General features: G+C 54.8%; 1 protein-coding gene across 2 annotated transcripts in view; it reads right to left on the bottom strand.

Moving 5' to 3' along the window:
- LOC122545257 (uncharacterized) overlaps positions 1 to 15718 on the bottom strand; it is a 43075-nt gene that overhangs the window by 3111 nt on the left and 24246 nt on the right. Inside the window, exons 5-12 of one of the 2 annotated variants that reach the window (XM_087975686.1) lie at positions 13705 to 14043; positions 11865 to 12185; positions 9691 to 10020; positions 8216 to 8536; positions 6902 to 7240; positions 4543 to 4863; positions 1810 to 2148; positions 665 to 796 (exon numbers count right to left, since the gene is read on the bottom strand). In XM_087975686.1, coding sequence (XP_087831812.1) covers positions 665 to 796; positions 1810 to 2148; positions 4543 to 4863; positions 6902 to 7240; positions 8216 to 8536; positions 9691 to 10020; positions 11865 to 12185; positions 13705 to 14043 — 2442 coding nt within the window. The remainder of the gene's footprint in view (positions 1 to 664; positions 797 to 1809; positions 2149 to 4542; positions 4864 to 6901; positions 7241 to 8215; positions 8537 to 9690; positions 10021 to 11864; positions 12186 to 13704; positions 14044 to 15718) is intronic. The other variant, XM_087975687.1, reaches the window with a different exon arrangement.

The raw sequence follows: 15718 nt of genomic DNA, 5'->3' as shown, positions 1-15718 counted from the left end.
GTGTGTGAGAGTGAGTGTGCATGTGAGAGTGTAAGGGTGTAAGTGTGTATGTGTGAGAGAGAGCGGGTGTGTGGGAGAGTGCGTGTGTGAATGTGTGTGAGAATGAGTGTGTGAGGGTGTAAGTGTGTGTGTGTGAGAGAGAGAGAGAGCGGGTGTGTGAGAGAGTGTGTGTGTGAATGTGTGTGAGAATGAGTGTGTGAGGGTGTAAGTGTGTGTGAGAGTGGTTGTGTGAATGTGTGTGAGAGTGAGTGTGTGAGGGTGTAAGTGTGTGTGAGAGACTGTGTGTGAATGTGTGTGAGAGTGAGTGTGTGAGGGTGTAAGTATGTGTGAGAGACTGTGTGTGTGAGTGAGTGTGTGAGGGTGTAAGTGTGTGTGAGAGAGTGTGTGTGTGAGTGAGTGTGTGAGGGTGTAAGTGTGTGTCAGAGAGTGTGTGTGTGTCAGTGAGTGTGTGAGACTGTAAGTGTGTGTGAGACTGTGTATGAGGGTGTAAGTGTGTGTGAGACTGAGTGTGTGAGGGTGTAAGTGTGTGTGTGAGAGAGTGCGTGAGTGTGAGAGTGAGTGTGAGAGTGAGTATGAGTGAGTGATAGAGCAGGCTCCCAGTTTCCGGCCTGTGCTCCTGTTCCCGTTCCTCTTGCTGCTGTCTCTCTGTCCTGAGGGAACCTACCTTTCCTCTTCCTGCAGCCCCTCCTGCCGCAGTGCAGACCGGTGAGAGTGGCTAAAGCAATGCAGAGAATGATCAGGCTGACGATGATAGAGCCCCAGAGCCATGGAGACTTCCGGAGGATCTCAATCCAGCCTGCAGACAGACAGAGGGGGGGGGGGGAAACAGGGTCAGGAAGGTTCACAACGTGAGTTACCTCAACTCCCTGCCTCCTGCCCTTCCTCCTCGCCCCCTTCCTCCCTCTAAAACCCCTCTCTCTCTGTCTCAGCCTTGAATACCCTCAATGTCGCACCCTCCTGCCCTTTCCCCTTCAATCCCCCTCCTGCTCCCTCTCTGTCTCAGCCTTGAATACCCTCAATGTCGCACCCTCCTGCCCTTTCCCCTTCAATCCCCCTCCTGCTCCCTCTCTGTCTCAGCCTTGAATACCCTCAATGCCCCAGTCTCTGCGATAAAGAATCCCACAGATTCACTCCCCGTTTCCCCTGGAGGGTGAAGGGGTTTCATCCCCATCTCCCTCTTTAATAATGGGGTGACCCCCCCCACACTCTGGATCGCAGATTCTGCCACACGGCAGGTGGGCGGTGGGTGGAGCGGGGAATCCATCTCTCCTTGTTGAATCTTGTCTGTTTCAATCTGGTCGTCTCTGGTTCATCGAAATTCCTGACAAAGCCAGATCCCAACTGACCCGCCCTCTCCCTCATCAGACAATCCCTGCATCCCTGGGATCGGCCAAGTGAACCTTCTCTGGACTGCCCACGATGGCTGGTCCATCCCTGCTTGGATACAGAGCCCCGAGTATTCACGGTATTCCAGCTGGAGTCTGACTCGTGCAGTTTTGGTAAAATCTCCTGGATTTTACATTCCATTCCCCGTCAAACCCACTCCCAGGATCCGTCTGGGGTCTAACTGAGCATCTACACAATCGCAGCCAATCCCTCCCTCATGACCTTCCTCGTGTGGTGATGAGTGAGTGAGGGAATGAGGGAGTGGGTGAAGGGATGAGGGAGTGAGGGAGGGAGTCAGTGAATGAGGGAGGAAGTAAGTGAGTGAGTGAGTAAGGAAGTGGGACAGTGAGTGGGGGAGTGGGAGAGACAGCACTGACACTGTCCCTCCCTGGGGATTTGCCTCTGGCCACGATGCCACTATACCTGAATCCTTCCGGAGCTGAGTCTCCTTCAGCCATTCCAGGGTCTGGTGCCCCACCAGGCAGGTGAAGTTATACCCACTGTGCCAGTCTCGTGATGGCACAGAGAGCTGGCTGACTGTGTGGAAGGTCCCATGAGGGTCTGGTGTTACTGGGAAAGTAGTCACTCCCTCAGAGAGCTCCCGGCCCTGGCTCCTCCAGCTCAGGTAGACATCTCCCGGGTAGAAGCCAGACACGAAGCAGGCCAGTGTAGTGTTCCCTCTGCCAGGGAGCTCTCCCTCCTCGTCCTCATCCTCCGTCTCTATCACCAGCGCCTGGACAGAGGGCTGCTTCCAAAGCTGGGCTGCAGTGGCACAGGAAGATCCTATTGAAACACCACTCCCCAGGAAGTGAAGGTAGTTATCACGAAATAGCGCCAACTCCACCCCTCCCCTCCACCAACTTGATGGAGAGGGTCGCTCCAGGAGGAATATTCCCCATCAGTGATCCCGTCTGGGTCACCATGTCCGCTCTCCCAGCCCCTAACCCACCCCCCAAAACAACATCCCGCTACACCCTAACCCACCCCCCATCCAATACCCAAACCCTAGACCCTAACCCATCTCCCCAATCAATACACCCCTCCACACCTGAATCCAACCCCCAACCAATACCAAACCCCTAGACCCTAACCCATGCCCAAAACAATACCCAACCTCTAAACCCTAAGCCACCTCCATCCAATACCAACACCTAGACTCCATCCCACCCCCAAGCAAATCCAACCCCTAAACGCTAACCCACCCCCAAGACAATACCCAACCAACAGACCCTAACCCACCCCCATCCAATACCCAACCCCTAGACATAACCGACCCCCTAACCAATGCCCAAACTCTAAACCCTAACTCACCCCCATCCAATACCCAACCCCTAGACCATAACCCACCCCCAACCAAAACCCAACACCTGGACCCTAACCCACCCCCATCCAATACCCAACCACTAGACCCTAACCCACCCCAACCAAAACCCGACCCCAAGCTACTAACCACCCCAACCAACACCCAAACCCTAGACCATAACCCACCCCCATCCAATTCCCAACTAGACCCTAACCCACCCCAACCAAAACCCGACCCCAAGATACTAACCTCCCCAACCAACATCCAAACCCTAGACCCCAACAAACCCCCCATCCAATACCCAACCACCAGACCTCACCCATCCCCTAAGCAACACCCAACCCCTAATCCCTAAAGTACCCCCTATCCAATACCCAACCCAGAGACTCTAACGCACCTCCAATTCCAATAACAAAACTGTAGGCCCAAACCTACCCCCAACCAAAACCTCTCTGCACCCTAACCCACCCCCAACTAATACCCAATGCCTACACCCAAACCCTGGATTAGAGTGGTGCTGGAAAAGCACAACAGTTCAGACAGCATCCAAGGAGCAGGAAAATTGATGTTTTGGGCAAAAGCCCTTTATCCTGAAGAAGGGCTTTTGCCCGAAACATTGATTTTCCTGCTCCTTGGATGCTGTCTGAACTGCTGTGCTTTTCCAGCACCACTCTAATCCAGAATCTGGTGTCCAGCATCTGCAGTCATTGTTTTTGCCTACACCCAAACCCACCCACCCATCCAATACCCAAACCCTATACCCAAACCCTGGCCCCAACTAATATTCCCCTTCCACCATAACCTACCCCCAAACAATACCCAACCCACTACACTATAATCATCCCCAACTATACCCAACCCCCAGACACTAACCCAGCTTCAACCAAAACCCAACCCCAGACGTTACCCCACCCCCTCCAATACCCAACCCAGAAACCCTAACCCACTCCCCATCAAATACCCAATCCCCAGACACGAACCCAGCCCCAACCAAAACCCAACCCCAGACGTTACCCCACCCCCTCCAATACCCAACCCAGAGACCCTAACCCACTCCCCATCAAATACCCAATCCCCAGACACTAACCCAGCCCCAACCAAAACCCAACCCCAGACGTTACCCCACCCCCTCCAATACCCAACCCAGAGACCCTAACCCACTCCCCATCAAATACCCAACCCCTAGACACTAAAGCAGCCCCAACCAAAACCCAACTCCAGACCTTACCCTACTCCCTCCAATACCCAACCCAGAGAGCCTAAACCACTCCCCATCCAATACCCAACCCCTAGACTCAAACCCACCCCCAAACCAATACCCCACTCTAACTCCCCCATTCAATACTCCCCTACACACCCTAACCCATCCCCAATCCAACACACCCTCTAGACCCTAACCCACCCTCTAGACCCTCACCCACCACCATCCACTACCCCATTCAATATTCCCATCTACACCCTATTCTTCATCCAATACCCCTCTAGACCCTAACCCAACCCCCGTTAAGTACCCCATGCAGACCCTAAATGCCATTCAATAGTCCTCTCTAGATCCTAGCCCCCATTGAAAAACCCCCACTAGACCCTAACCCAGCCCCTTAGCTCCTAGATTCCCCCATCGAATATCCCTAGATGCCACACAATTTCCCAAAGAATACCCTCCCTCTGATCCTAACCCAACCCACATCTAATACACTCCCTCTGGATCATAACCCCCCCCCCCATCGAATACCCTTCCTCTAGACCCTGACGCTGCCCCATCCCATAACCTCCATTGAGACCCTAACCCACTCTCCCATCCAATACCCTCCCTCCAGGTTGACCCACCCCCCACCACATTGCCCCTGACTCACCATCCTCCACACGAAGAGTGGTGCTTATGGGATCGGACTGTGCATTTGCAAGCTGACAGGTGTAGCTGGTCCCTGCCTCCCAGTCCTCCCGTGCCAACATTAACTCACTCCGGGCACTGTAGCTACCATCCTCATTGGCAGTTGGTACCATGATCCGGGAAGACCCGGGAATCTCCAGTCCCTGAGCCTTCCAGAGGAAGGTGATGTGCTCAGGGGTGAATAGGGTGGCTACGCAGTGCAGAGTCGCAGTCCGCTTGGTCACCATCTCCCGGATAGATGGTGGGATCACTCGGAGAGAGGGACGTCGGAGGGAGACAGAAGCTGAGTGAGAGAGAGGGAGATTGAGAGAGAGTCAGAGAGAGGGAGGGAGGGATAGAGAGAGAGGGATTGAGAGAGAGGGAGAGATAGAGAGAGGGACAGACAGAGAGAGAGAGTCAGAGAGAGAGAAATAAACAGAGAAAGAGAAATTGAGAGAGAGAGAGACAGAGAGAGATAAACAGAGATAGACAGAGAAATTGAGAGACAGGTAGAGATACAGGGAGGAAGAGATAGAGAGAGAGAATGGTAGAGAGAGCCAGAGAGAGAGAGAGACACCCACACACACAGAGACAGAGAGCCAGAGAGAGCCTGATTCTCCCAGTGTGGGTGTCAGCGAAAGGTGCTGATACAGGAACTGTGCATGATGCTCCCAGTCTGGGTCTGACCAAGGGATATGAAGGTGGAAACTGTGCACGGTGCTCCGAGTGTGAGTCTGACTGAGGATATGGAGACAGGAACAGTGCACGGTGCTCCGAGTGCGGGTCTGACCCAGGAATAGGGAGGTGGGAATTGTGCACGGCATTCCAAGTGTGGGTCTAACCGAAGGTTACGGAGATGGGAACTATGCACTGTGCTCCGAGTTTGGGTCTGACTGAGGGTTACGGAGACGGGAACTGTGCACGGTGCTCCGAGTGTGAGTCTAACTGAGGGATAGTTAAATTGGAACTGTGGGTGCTCTCTTTGTGGGTCTGACCGAGGGATAGTGAGACGGGAACGCTACATGGTGCTCCGAGTGCGTGTCAGATTGAGGGAAATGAAGACAGGAATGGTCCACTGAGCTCCGAATGTTGGTCTGACCGAGAGATACGGAGACAGACACTGTGCATGGCGCTCTGAGTTTGGGTCTGACTGAGGGATACAGATACGGGAACACTGCACAGCGCTCCGAGTGTGGGTCTGACCGAGGGATACGGAGATGGGAACTGTGCACTGTGCTCTGAGTGTGGGTCTGACCGAGGAATACAGAGATGCGAACTGTGCACGGTGCTCTGAGTGTGGGTCTGACCGAGAGATACGGAGATGGGAACTGTGCACGGTGCTCTGAGTGTGGGTCTGACCGAGGGATACGGAGATGGGGAACTGTGCACGGTGCTCTGAGTGTGGGTCTGACCCGAGGGATACGGAGATGGGAACTGTGCACGGTGCTCCGAGTGTGGGTCAGACCGAGGGATACAGAGATGGGAACTGTGCACGGTGCTCCGAGTGTGGATCTGACCGAGGGATACAGAGATGGGAACTGTGCACGGTGCTCCGAGTGTGGATCTGACCGAGGGATACGGAGATGGGAACTGTGCACGGTGCTCTGAGTGTGAGTCTGACCGAGGGATAGGGAGATGGGAACTGTGCACGGTGCTCTGAGTGTGAGTCTGACCGAGGGATAGGGAGGTGGGAACTGTGCACGGTGCTCCGAGTGTGGGTCTGACCGAGGGATACAGAGATGGGAACTGTGCACGGTGCTCTGAATGTTGATCTGACTGCGGGATAGTTAAATTGGAACTGTGCACGCTGTTCACTTTGTGGGTCTGACCAAGCGATAGCGAGAGGAGAACGGTGCACATTACTCGGAATGTGTATCTAACTGGGAAGATGCTGGCTGAGGGGTGAAGAGCTGGGAATTTGGGATGGAGGGGAAACTGGGAATGGAGCAGGGAGAGTGCAACTCCATTGGGGGGGAATGTGAAGGGTGTTTGGCTCAGACTGTGTCAGGAAGAGGGATGGCAGAGGGAAGGAGTGGGAGTGAGTGAGTGCGCGACTGAGTCAGGGAGGGAGGGAGTGCAGGCATGAGTGAAGGAGTGAGTGAGTGAGGGAGGGAGTGAGGGAGCGAGGGTGTGCGTGAGGACGTGAGTGAGGGAGTGGGAGAATGAGTCAGGGCGTGGGAGATTGAGTGAGAGGATGAGTGTGTGAGTGAGAGGGTGAGTGAGGGAGAGAGGGGGCAATGAGGGGGCAGTGAGGGAGTGGGAGAGTGAGTGGGGGAGTGGGAGAGACAGCATTGACACTGTCCCTTCCTGGGGACTTGCCTCTGGCCACGATGCCACTATACCTGAATCCTTCCAGAGCTGAGTCTCCTTCAGCCCTTCCAGGGCCTGGTGTCCCACCAGGCAGGTGAAGTTATACCCGCTGTGCCAGTCTCGTGATGGCACAGAGAGCTGGCTGACTGTGTGGAAGGTCCCATGAGGGTCTGGTGTTACTGGGAAAGTAGTCACTCCCTCAGAGAGCTCCCGGCCCTGGCTCCTCCAGCTCAGGTAGACATCTCCCGGGTAGAAGCCAGACACGAAGCAGGCCAGCGTAGTGTTCCCTCTGCCAGGGAGCTCTCCCTCCTCATCCTCGTCCTCCATCTCTATCACCAGTGCCTGGACAGAGGGCTGCTTCCAAAGCTGGGCTGCAGTGGCACAGGAAGATCCCATTGAAACACCTCCCTCCAGGAGTTGAATGTGGTTACTGGGAGATACACCCAACACCCAATACCCCACTCCTCCCACCCAGCCCTCCCCCCCCCCCAATGTGATGGAGAGGGTCACTCCAGGAGGAATATTCCCCACCAGTGATCATGTCCAGGTCACCATGTCTACTCTCCCAGCCCCTAACCCAACCCTCCATTCAATACTCTCCTAGAACCTAACCCACCCGCCAACCAATACACAACCCCTAGACCCTAACCCACTCCAACAAATAACTAACTCCTTGACGCTAAACCAAGCCCAAACCAATACCCCCTCTATACTCTAACCACCCCATCCACTACCCCCTCTACACCCTAACTCCCCCATCGAATACTCCCCTCTACACACTAACCCACTCCAACCCAACACACCTCTACACTATAACACACCAACATCTAATACCCCATACACTATCCCCCATTCATTACTCCTCTCTACACCCTTTTGCCGTCCAATACCCCCTCTAGACCATAGACCCCACTGAATAACCCCTCCAGATCCTATCCCACCTCCGCATCAAATACCCTCTGAGACCCTAATCCTACCCCGATCAAATACCACCCCTCTATACCGTAACCACAGATTGAATTACCCCCTCCAGGCCCATACCCACCTTTCCATCAAACACCCACTCGAGACACTACCCTCCCTCTAGCCCCTGGACCCCCCACTGAATACTCCCCTAGACCTCACACCATTTCCCATTGAGTACCCTCCCTCTGATCCTAACCCAACCCACGTCTAATACACCCGCTCTGGACCATCACTCTCCCCCCCCTCCCCCATCGAATACCCTTCCTCTAGACTCTGACGCTGCCCCATTCCATAACCTCCATTGAGACCCTAACCCACTCTCCCAACCAATACCCTCCCTCCAGATTGGCCCACCCCCCACCACATTGCCCCAGACTCACCGTCTTCCACATGAAGAGAGGTGCTTATGGGATCGGACTGTGCATTTGCAAGCTGACAGGTGTAGCTGGTCCCTGCCTCCCAGTCCTCCCGTGCCAACGTTAACTCACTCCGGGCACTGTAGCTACCATCCTCATTGGCAGTTGGTACCAGGATCCGGGAAGACCCGGAAATCTCCAGTCCCTGAGCCTTCCAGAGGAAGGTGATGGGCTCAGGGGTGAACAGGGTGGCTACGCAGTGCAGAGTCGCAGTCCGCTTGGTCACCATCTCCCGGATAGATGGAGGGATCACTCGGAGAGACGGATGTCGGAGGGAGACAGAAGCTGAGAGAGAGAGAGAGAGAGAGGGAGATTGAGAGAGAGTCAGAGAGAGGGAGGGAGGGATAGAGAGAGAGGGAGAGACAGAGATAGAGAGAGATAAACAGATTGAGAGTGAAATTGAGAGAGAGAGATAGAGGTAGAGGTAGAGAGAGAGCCAGAGAGAGAGTCAGAGAGTGCACCAGAGAGAGAGAGAGCCAGAGAGAGAGAGCACCAGAGAGAGAGCCTGGTTCTCCCAGTGTGGGTGTCAGCGAAAGATACGGATACAGTAACTGTGCACGGTGCTCCCAGTCTGTGTCTGACCGAGGGATACGGAGATGGGATCTGTGCACGATACTCCGAATTTGGGTCTGACTGAGGGAAACGGAGACAGAAACTATGCATGGTGCTCCAGGTTTGGTCTGACCGAGGGTTATGGAGCAGGAAACTGTGCACGGTGCTCTGAGTGTGTGTCAGATCGAGGGAAATGAGCTCCGAGTGTTGGTCTGACCGAGAGATACGGAGACAGACACTGTGCACGGCACCCACAGTGTGGGTCTGACCGAGGCATACAGAGATGGGAACAGTGCACAGTACTCGGAATGTGTGTCTAACTAGGAAGATACTGGCTTAGGGGTGAAGAGCTGGGAATTTGGGATTGAGGGGGAACCGGGAATGGAGCAGGGAGAGTGCAACCCCATTGGGGGGGAATGTGAAGGGTGTTTGGCTCAGACTGTGTCAGGAAGAAGGATGGCAGAGGGAAGGAGTGGGAGTGAGTGAGTGCGCGACTGAGTCAGGGAGGGAGGGAGTGCAGGCATGAGTGAAGGAGTGAGTGAGTGAGGGAGGGAGTGAGAGAGCGAGGGTGTGAGTGAGGACATGAGTGAGTGAGGGAGGGAGGGAGGGAGTGAGGGGGTGAATGAGTGAGAGGGTGAGTGAGTGAGAGTGAGTGAGGGAGTGAGGGAGAGAGGGGGGAATGAGGGAGTCAGTGAGGGAGTGGGAGAATGAGTCAGGGCGTGGGAGATTGAGTGAGAGGATGAGTGAGTGAGTGAGAGGGTGAGTGAGGGAGAGAGGGGGCAATGAGGGGGAATTGAGGGAGTGGGAGAGTGAGTGGGGGAGTGGGAGAGACAGCACTGACACTGTCCCTTCCTGGGGACTTGCCTCCGGCCACGATGCCACTATACCTGAATCCTTCCGGAGCTGAGTCTCCTTCAGCCCTTCCAGGGCCTGGTGTCCCACCAGGCAGGTGAAGTTATACCCGCTGTGCCAGTCTCGCGATGGCACAGAGAGCTGGCTGACTGTGTGGAAGGTCCCATGAGGGTCTGGTGTTACTGGGAAAGTAGTCACTCCCTCAGAGAGCTCCCGGCCCTGGCTCCTCCAGCTCAGGTAGACATCTCCCGGGTAGAAGCCAGACACGAAGCAGGCCAGCGTAGTGTTCCCTCTGCCAGGGAGCTTGTCCTCGTCCTCTGTCTCTATCACCAGCGACTGGATAGAGGGCTGCTTCCAAAATTTGGCTACAGTGGCATAGGAAGATCCCATTGAAACACCTCCCTCCAGGAGGTGAATGTAGTTATTGGGAAATACACCCAACTCTTGTCTCCCACCTCACCCTCCCCCCCCACCCCCCCACCCCCAACGTGATGTAGAGGGTCACTCCAGGAGGAATATTCCCCATCAGTGATCACGTCCAGGTCACCATGTCTGCTCTCCCAGCCCCTAACCCAACCCTCCATTCAATACCCTCCTAGAACCTAACCCACCCACCAACCAAAACCCAACCCCTAGACCCTAACCCACTCCCCATCTAATTACCAATCCCGAAACCCTAACCCACTCCCCATCCAATAACCAAACCCAAAACCTAACCCACTCCCCATCCAATACCCAACCCTGAAACCCTAACCCACTCCCCATCCAATAACCAAACCCTAACCCACTCCCCATCCAATAACCAAACCAGAAACCCTAACCCACTTCCCATCCAATTACCAACCCCGAAACCCTAACCCACTCCCCATCCAATACCCAACCCCGAAACCCTAACCCACTCCCCATCCAATACCCAACCCTGAAACCCTAACCCACTCCCCATCCAATACCAAACCCTGAAACCCTAACCCACTCCCCATCCAATACCCAACCCTGAAACCCTAACCCACTCCCCATCCAATACCCAACCCGGAAACACTAACCCACCCAAATATAACCAACACCTAGACCCGAACCCACCCGCAACAAATACCCCTCTACACCCAAACCTACCCCCAACTAAAACCCAACTCCTCCGCCCAAACCCACCCCCATCCAATACCCAACCCCAGACCCTAACTCACACCCCATCCAATACCCAACTCCGACACCCAAACCCACCCCATCAAATATCCAAACCCTAGACCCTAACTCATTCCCCAACCATACCCCTCTACACCGTAACCTACCCCTAACTAAAACCCAACTCCTGCACCTAAACCCACCCCTCCAATATCCAAACCCTAGAGCCTAACCCATTCCCCAACCAATACCCCCACACCCTAACCCTTCCCCCAACTAATACCCAACACCCAGACCCTACTCATTCCCAACCTATATGCAATTCCTAGACTCTAACCCACCCCCACCCACTACCCAACCATCAGATGCTAACCCACGTCTCATCCAAAACCCAACCCCTAGACCATAACCCACTCCAACAAATAGCTATCTCCTCGACCCGAAACCAACCCCAAACCAATACTCCCCTCTATACCCTAACCACCTCAATCCAACACACCCTCTACACTATAACACACCAACATCTAATACCCATACACTATCCCCCATTCGTTACCCCTCTCTACACCCTAACCCACCCAATACCCCCTCTAGACCCCAGTAATACCACCACACAGAGCATAACCCCATCCAATAGCCCCCTCTAGACCATAGCCCCTATTGAATAACACCTCAAGATCCTATCCCACCTCCGCATCAAATACCGTCTAGAGACCCTAATCCTACCCCGATCAAATACCACCCCTCTATACCGTAACCACTGATTGAATTACCCCCTCCAGGCCCATACCCACCTCCCCATCAAACACCCACTCGAGACACTACCCTCCCTCTAGCCCCTGAATACTCCCCTAGACCTCACACCATTTCCCATTGAGTACCCTCCCTCTGATCCTAACCCAACCCACGTCTAATACACCCTCTCTGGACCATCACTCTCCCCCCCCCCCCCCCCCCATTGAATACCCTTCCTCTAGACTCTGGTGCTGCCCCATCCCATAACCTCCGTTGAGACCCTAACCCACTCTCCCAACCAATACCCTCCCTCCAGATTGGCCCACCCCCCACCACATTGCCCCAGGCTCACCGTCCGCTATATGAAGAGTGGTGCTTATGGGATCGGACTGTGCATTTGCAAGCTGACAGCTGTAGCTGGTCCCTGCCTCCCAGTCCTCCCGTGCCAACGTTAACTCACTCCGGGCACTGTAGCTACCATCCTCATTGGCAGTGGGTACCAGGATCTGGGAAGACCCGGAAATCTCCAGTCCCTGAGCCTTCCAGAGGAAGGTGATGGGCTCAGGGGTGAACAGGGTGGCTACGCAGTGCAGAGTCGCAGTCCGCTTGATCACCATCTCCCAGATAGATGGAGGGATCACTCGGAGAGACGGATGTCGGAGGGAGACAGAAGCTGAGAGAGAGAGAGAGAGAGGGAGATTGAGAGAGAGTCAGAGAGAGGGAGGGAGGGATAGAGAGAGAGGGATTGAGAGAGAGGGAGGGATAGAGAGAGAGGAAGAGACAGAGAGAGCCAGAGAGAGACAGAGATAGAGAGAGAAATTGAGAGAGAGAGAAATTGAGATAGAGCAAGAGAGAGAGGTAGAGGTAGAGGTAGAGAAAGAAAGAGCCAGAGAGAGTGCCAGAGTGAGACAGACAGAGCGAGAGCCAGAGTGAGGGCCAGAGAAAGTGCTAAAGAGAGCGCCAGAGAGAGAGAGCCAGAGCGAGAGCCAGAGAGAGAGCCAGAGAGAGAGAGAGAGAGAGCCAGAGAGAGAGCCTGGTTCTCCCAGTGTGGGTGTCAGTGAAAGATACGGATACAGTAACTGCTCACGATGCTCCCAGTCTGGGTCTGACCAAGGGATACGGAGATGGGAACTGTGCACGGTGCTCCGGGCTTGGTCTGACCAAGGGATACGGAGACAAGAACTGTGCACGGTGCTCTGAGTGTGGGTCTGATTGAGGGATACAGAGACGGGAACTATGCATGTGTCCGGGTTTGGTCTGACCGAGGGATACGGAGACGGAAACTGTGCATGTCACTCCAAGTGTGGGTCTAACTGAGGGATAGAGAGACGGGAACTGTGCACGGTGCTCTCTTTGTGGGTCTGACCGATGGATAGTGAGACGGGAATTGTGCAGGGCACTTCAAGTGTGTGTCAGATCAAGGGAAATAGAGACAGGAATTGTCCACTGAGCTCCGAGTGTGGGTCTGACCGAGGGATACAGAGATGGGAACAGTGCACAGAGCTCCGAGTGTGGGTCTGACCAAGCGATAGCGAGAGGGGAACGGTGCACAGTACTCGGAATGTGTATCTAACATGGAAGATGCTGGCTGAGGGGTGAAGAGCTGGGAATTTGGGATGGAGGGGAAACTGGGAATGGAGCAGGGAGAGTGCAACCCCATTGGGGGGGAATGTGAAGGGTGTTTGGCTCAGACTGTGTCAGGAAGAGGGATGGCAGAGGGAAGGAGTGGGAGTGAGTGAGTGCGCGAGTGAGTCAGGGAGGGAGAGAGTGCAGGCATGAGTGAAGGAGTGAGTGAGTGAAGGAGTGACTGAGGTAATGACTCAGGTAGTGAGGGAGTGAGTGAGTGAGGAAGTGAGGGAGAGAGTGAGGTAGAGAGTGAAGGGGTGAGGGAGGGAGTGAGGGTGTGAATGAGGAGGTGAGTGAGTGAGGGAATGAACGGTGAAGGGATGAGAGAGTGAGGGAGTGAGGGGGTGAATGAGTGAGCCAGGGAAGGAATGAGGGGGTGAGTAAGTGAGAGGGTGAGTGAGAGGGTGAGGGAGTGAGTGAGGGAGTCAGCGAGGGAGTCAGTGAGGGAGTGGGAGAGTGGGTTAGGGAATGGGAGAGTGAGTGAGAGTGTGAGTGGAGGAGTGGGAGAGACAGCACTGACACTGTCCCTCCCTGGGGACTTGCCTCTGGCCACGATGCCACTATACCTGAATCTTTCCGGAGCTGAGTCTCCTTCAGCCCTTCCAGGGCCTGGTGTCCCACCAGGCATGTGAAGTTATACCCACTGTGCCAGTCTCGGGATGGTACAGAGAGCTGGCTGACTGTGTGGAAGGTCCCATGAGGGTCTGGTGTTACTGGGAAAGTAGTCACTCCCTCAGAGAGCTTCCGGCCTTGGCTCCTCCAGCTCAGGTAGACATCTCCCGGGTAGAAGCCAGACACGAAGCAGGCCAGTGTAGTGTTCCCTCTGCCAGGGAGCTCTCCCTCCTCGTCCTCATCCTCCATCTCTATCACCAGCGCCTGGACAGAGGGCTGCTTCCAAAGCTGGGCTGCAGTGGCACAGGAAGATCCCATTCAAACAGCACTCCCCAGGAGGTGAATGTAGTTACTGGGAAATACACCCAACACCACCCTTCCCCGAACCCCAACATGAAGGAGAGGGTCACTCCAGGAGGAATATTCCCCATCAATGATCCCATCTGAGTAACTGTGTCTGTTCACCAAGCCCCTAACCCACCCCATCCAATACCCCCAGACCCTAACCCACTCTCCCAACCAATACCCAAACCCTAGACCCTAACCCACTCTCCCAACCAATACCCAAACCCTAGACCCTAACCCACCCCCATCCAATACCCCTAAACCCTAACCCACTCTCCCAACCAATACTCAAACCCTAGACCCTAACCCAACCCCATCCAATACCTCCAGACCCTAACCCACTTTCCCAACCAATACCCCCTAGACCTTAACCCACTCTCCCAACCAATACCCAAATCCTAGACCCTAACCCACTTTCCCTACCAATACTCCCCAGACCCTAACCCACTCTCCCAACCAATACCCAAACCCTAGACCCTACCCTACCCCCATCCAATACCCCTCTAGACCCTAACCCCACTCTCCCATCCAATACCCAAATCCTAGACCCTAACCCACTCCCATTCAATACCCCTAGACCCTAACCCACTCTCCCAACCAATACCCAAACCCTAGATCCTACCCTACCCCCATCCAATACCCCGCTAGACCCTAACCCACTCTCCCATCCAATACCCAAATCCTAGACCCTACCCTACCCCCATCCAATACCCCGCTAGACCCTAACCCACTCTCCCATCCAATACCCAAACCCTAGACCCTACCCTACCCCCATCCAATAGCCCCCTAGACCCTAACCCACTCTCCCATCCAATACACAAACCCTAGACCCTAACCCAACCCCATCCAATACCCCCAGACCCTAACCCACTGTCCCAACCAATATCCCCTAGACCCTAACCCACCCCCATCCAATACCCCCTAGATCCTAACCCACTCTCCCAACCAATACCCAAATCCTAGACCCTATCCTTCCCCCAACCAATACCCCCTCTACACCCTAACCCACCCCCAATCTAATTCCCATATCCAAGACCCTGACCTTCCCCTCCATCCAATACCTCACTACACCCTAACGCACCCCCAATCTAATACCCCCTCTACACTCTAACCCACCCCCAATCCAATACCCCCCCACACCCTAACCCACTCCCAATCTAAAAACCCGCTCTACACCCTAACCCACCCCAAAACCAATACCCCCTCCACACCCTAACCCACTCCCAATCCAATACCCCCTCCACACCCTAACCCACCCCCAATCCAATACCCCCTCCACACCCTAACCCACTCCCAATCCAATACCCCCTCCACACCCTAACCTACCCCCAATCCAATACCCCCTCCACACCCTAACCTACCCCCAATCCAATACCCCCTCCACACCCTAACCTACTCCCAATCCAATACCCCCTCCACACCCTAACCTACTCCCAATCCAATACCCCCTCCACACCCTAACCCACTCCCAATCCAATACCCCCTCCACACCCTAACCCACTCCCAATCCAATACCCCCTCCACACCCTAACCTACCCCCAATCCAATACCCCCTCCACACCCTAACCCACTCCCAATCCAATACCCCCTCCACACCCTAACCCACCCCCAATCCAATACCCC

This window comes from Chiloscyllium plagiosum, unplaced genomic scaffold (assembly GCF_037043375.1).
Source record: "Chiloscyllium plagiosum isolate Xiang-an unplaced genomic scaffold, Cpla_swu_hap1 HiC_scaffold_27, whole genome shotgun sequence".
NCBI classification, from domain to species: domain Eukaryota; kingdom Metazoa; phylum Chordata; class Chondrichthyes; order Orectolobiformes; family Hemiscylliidae; genus Chiloscyllium; species Chiloscyllium plagiosum.
The sequence above is the reverse complement of the archived record's forward strand: the minus strand, read 5'-3'. Positions and strand labels throughout refer to the sequence as shown.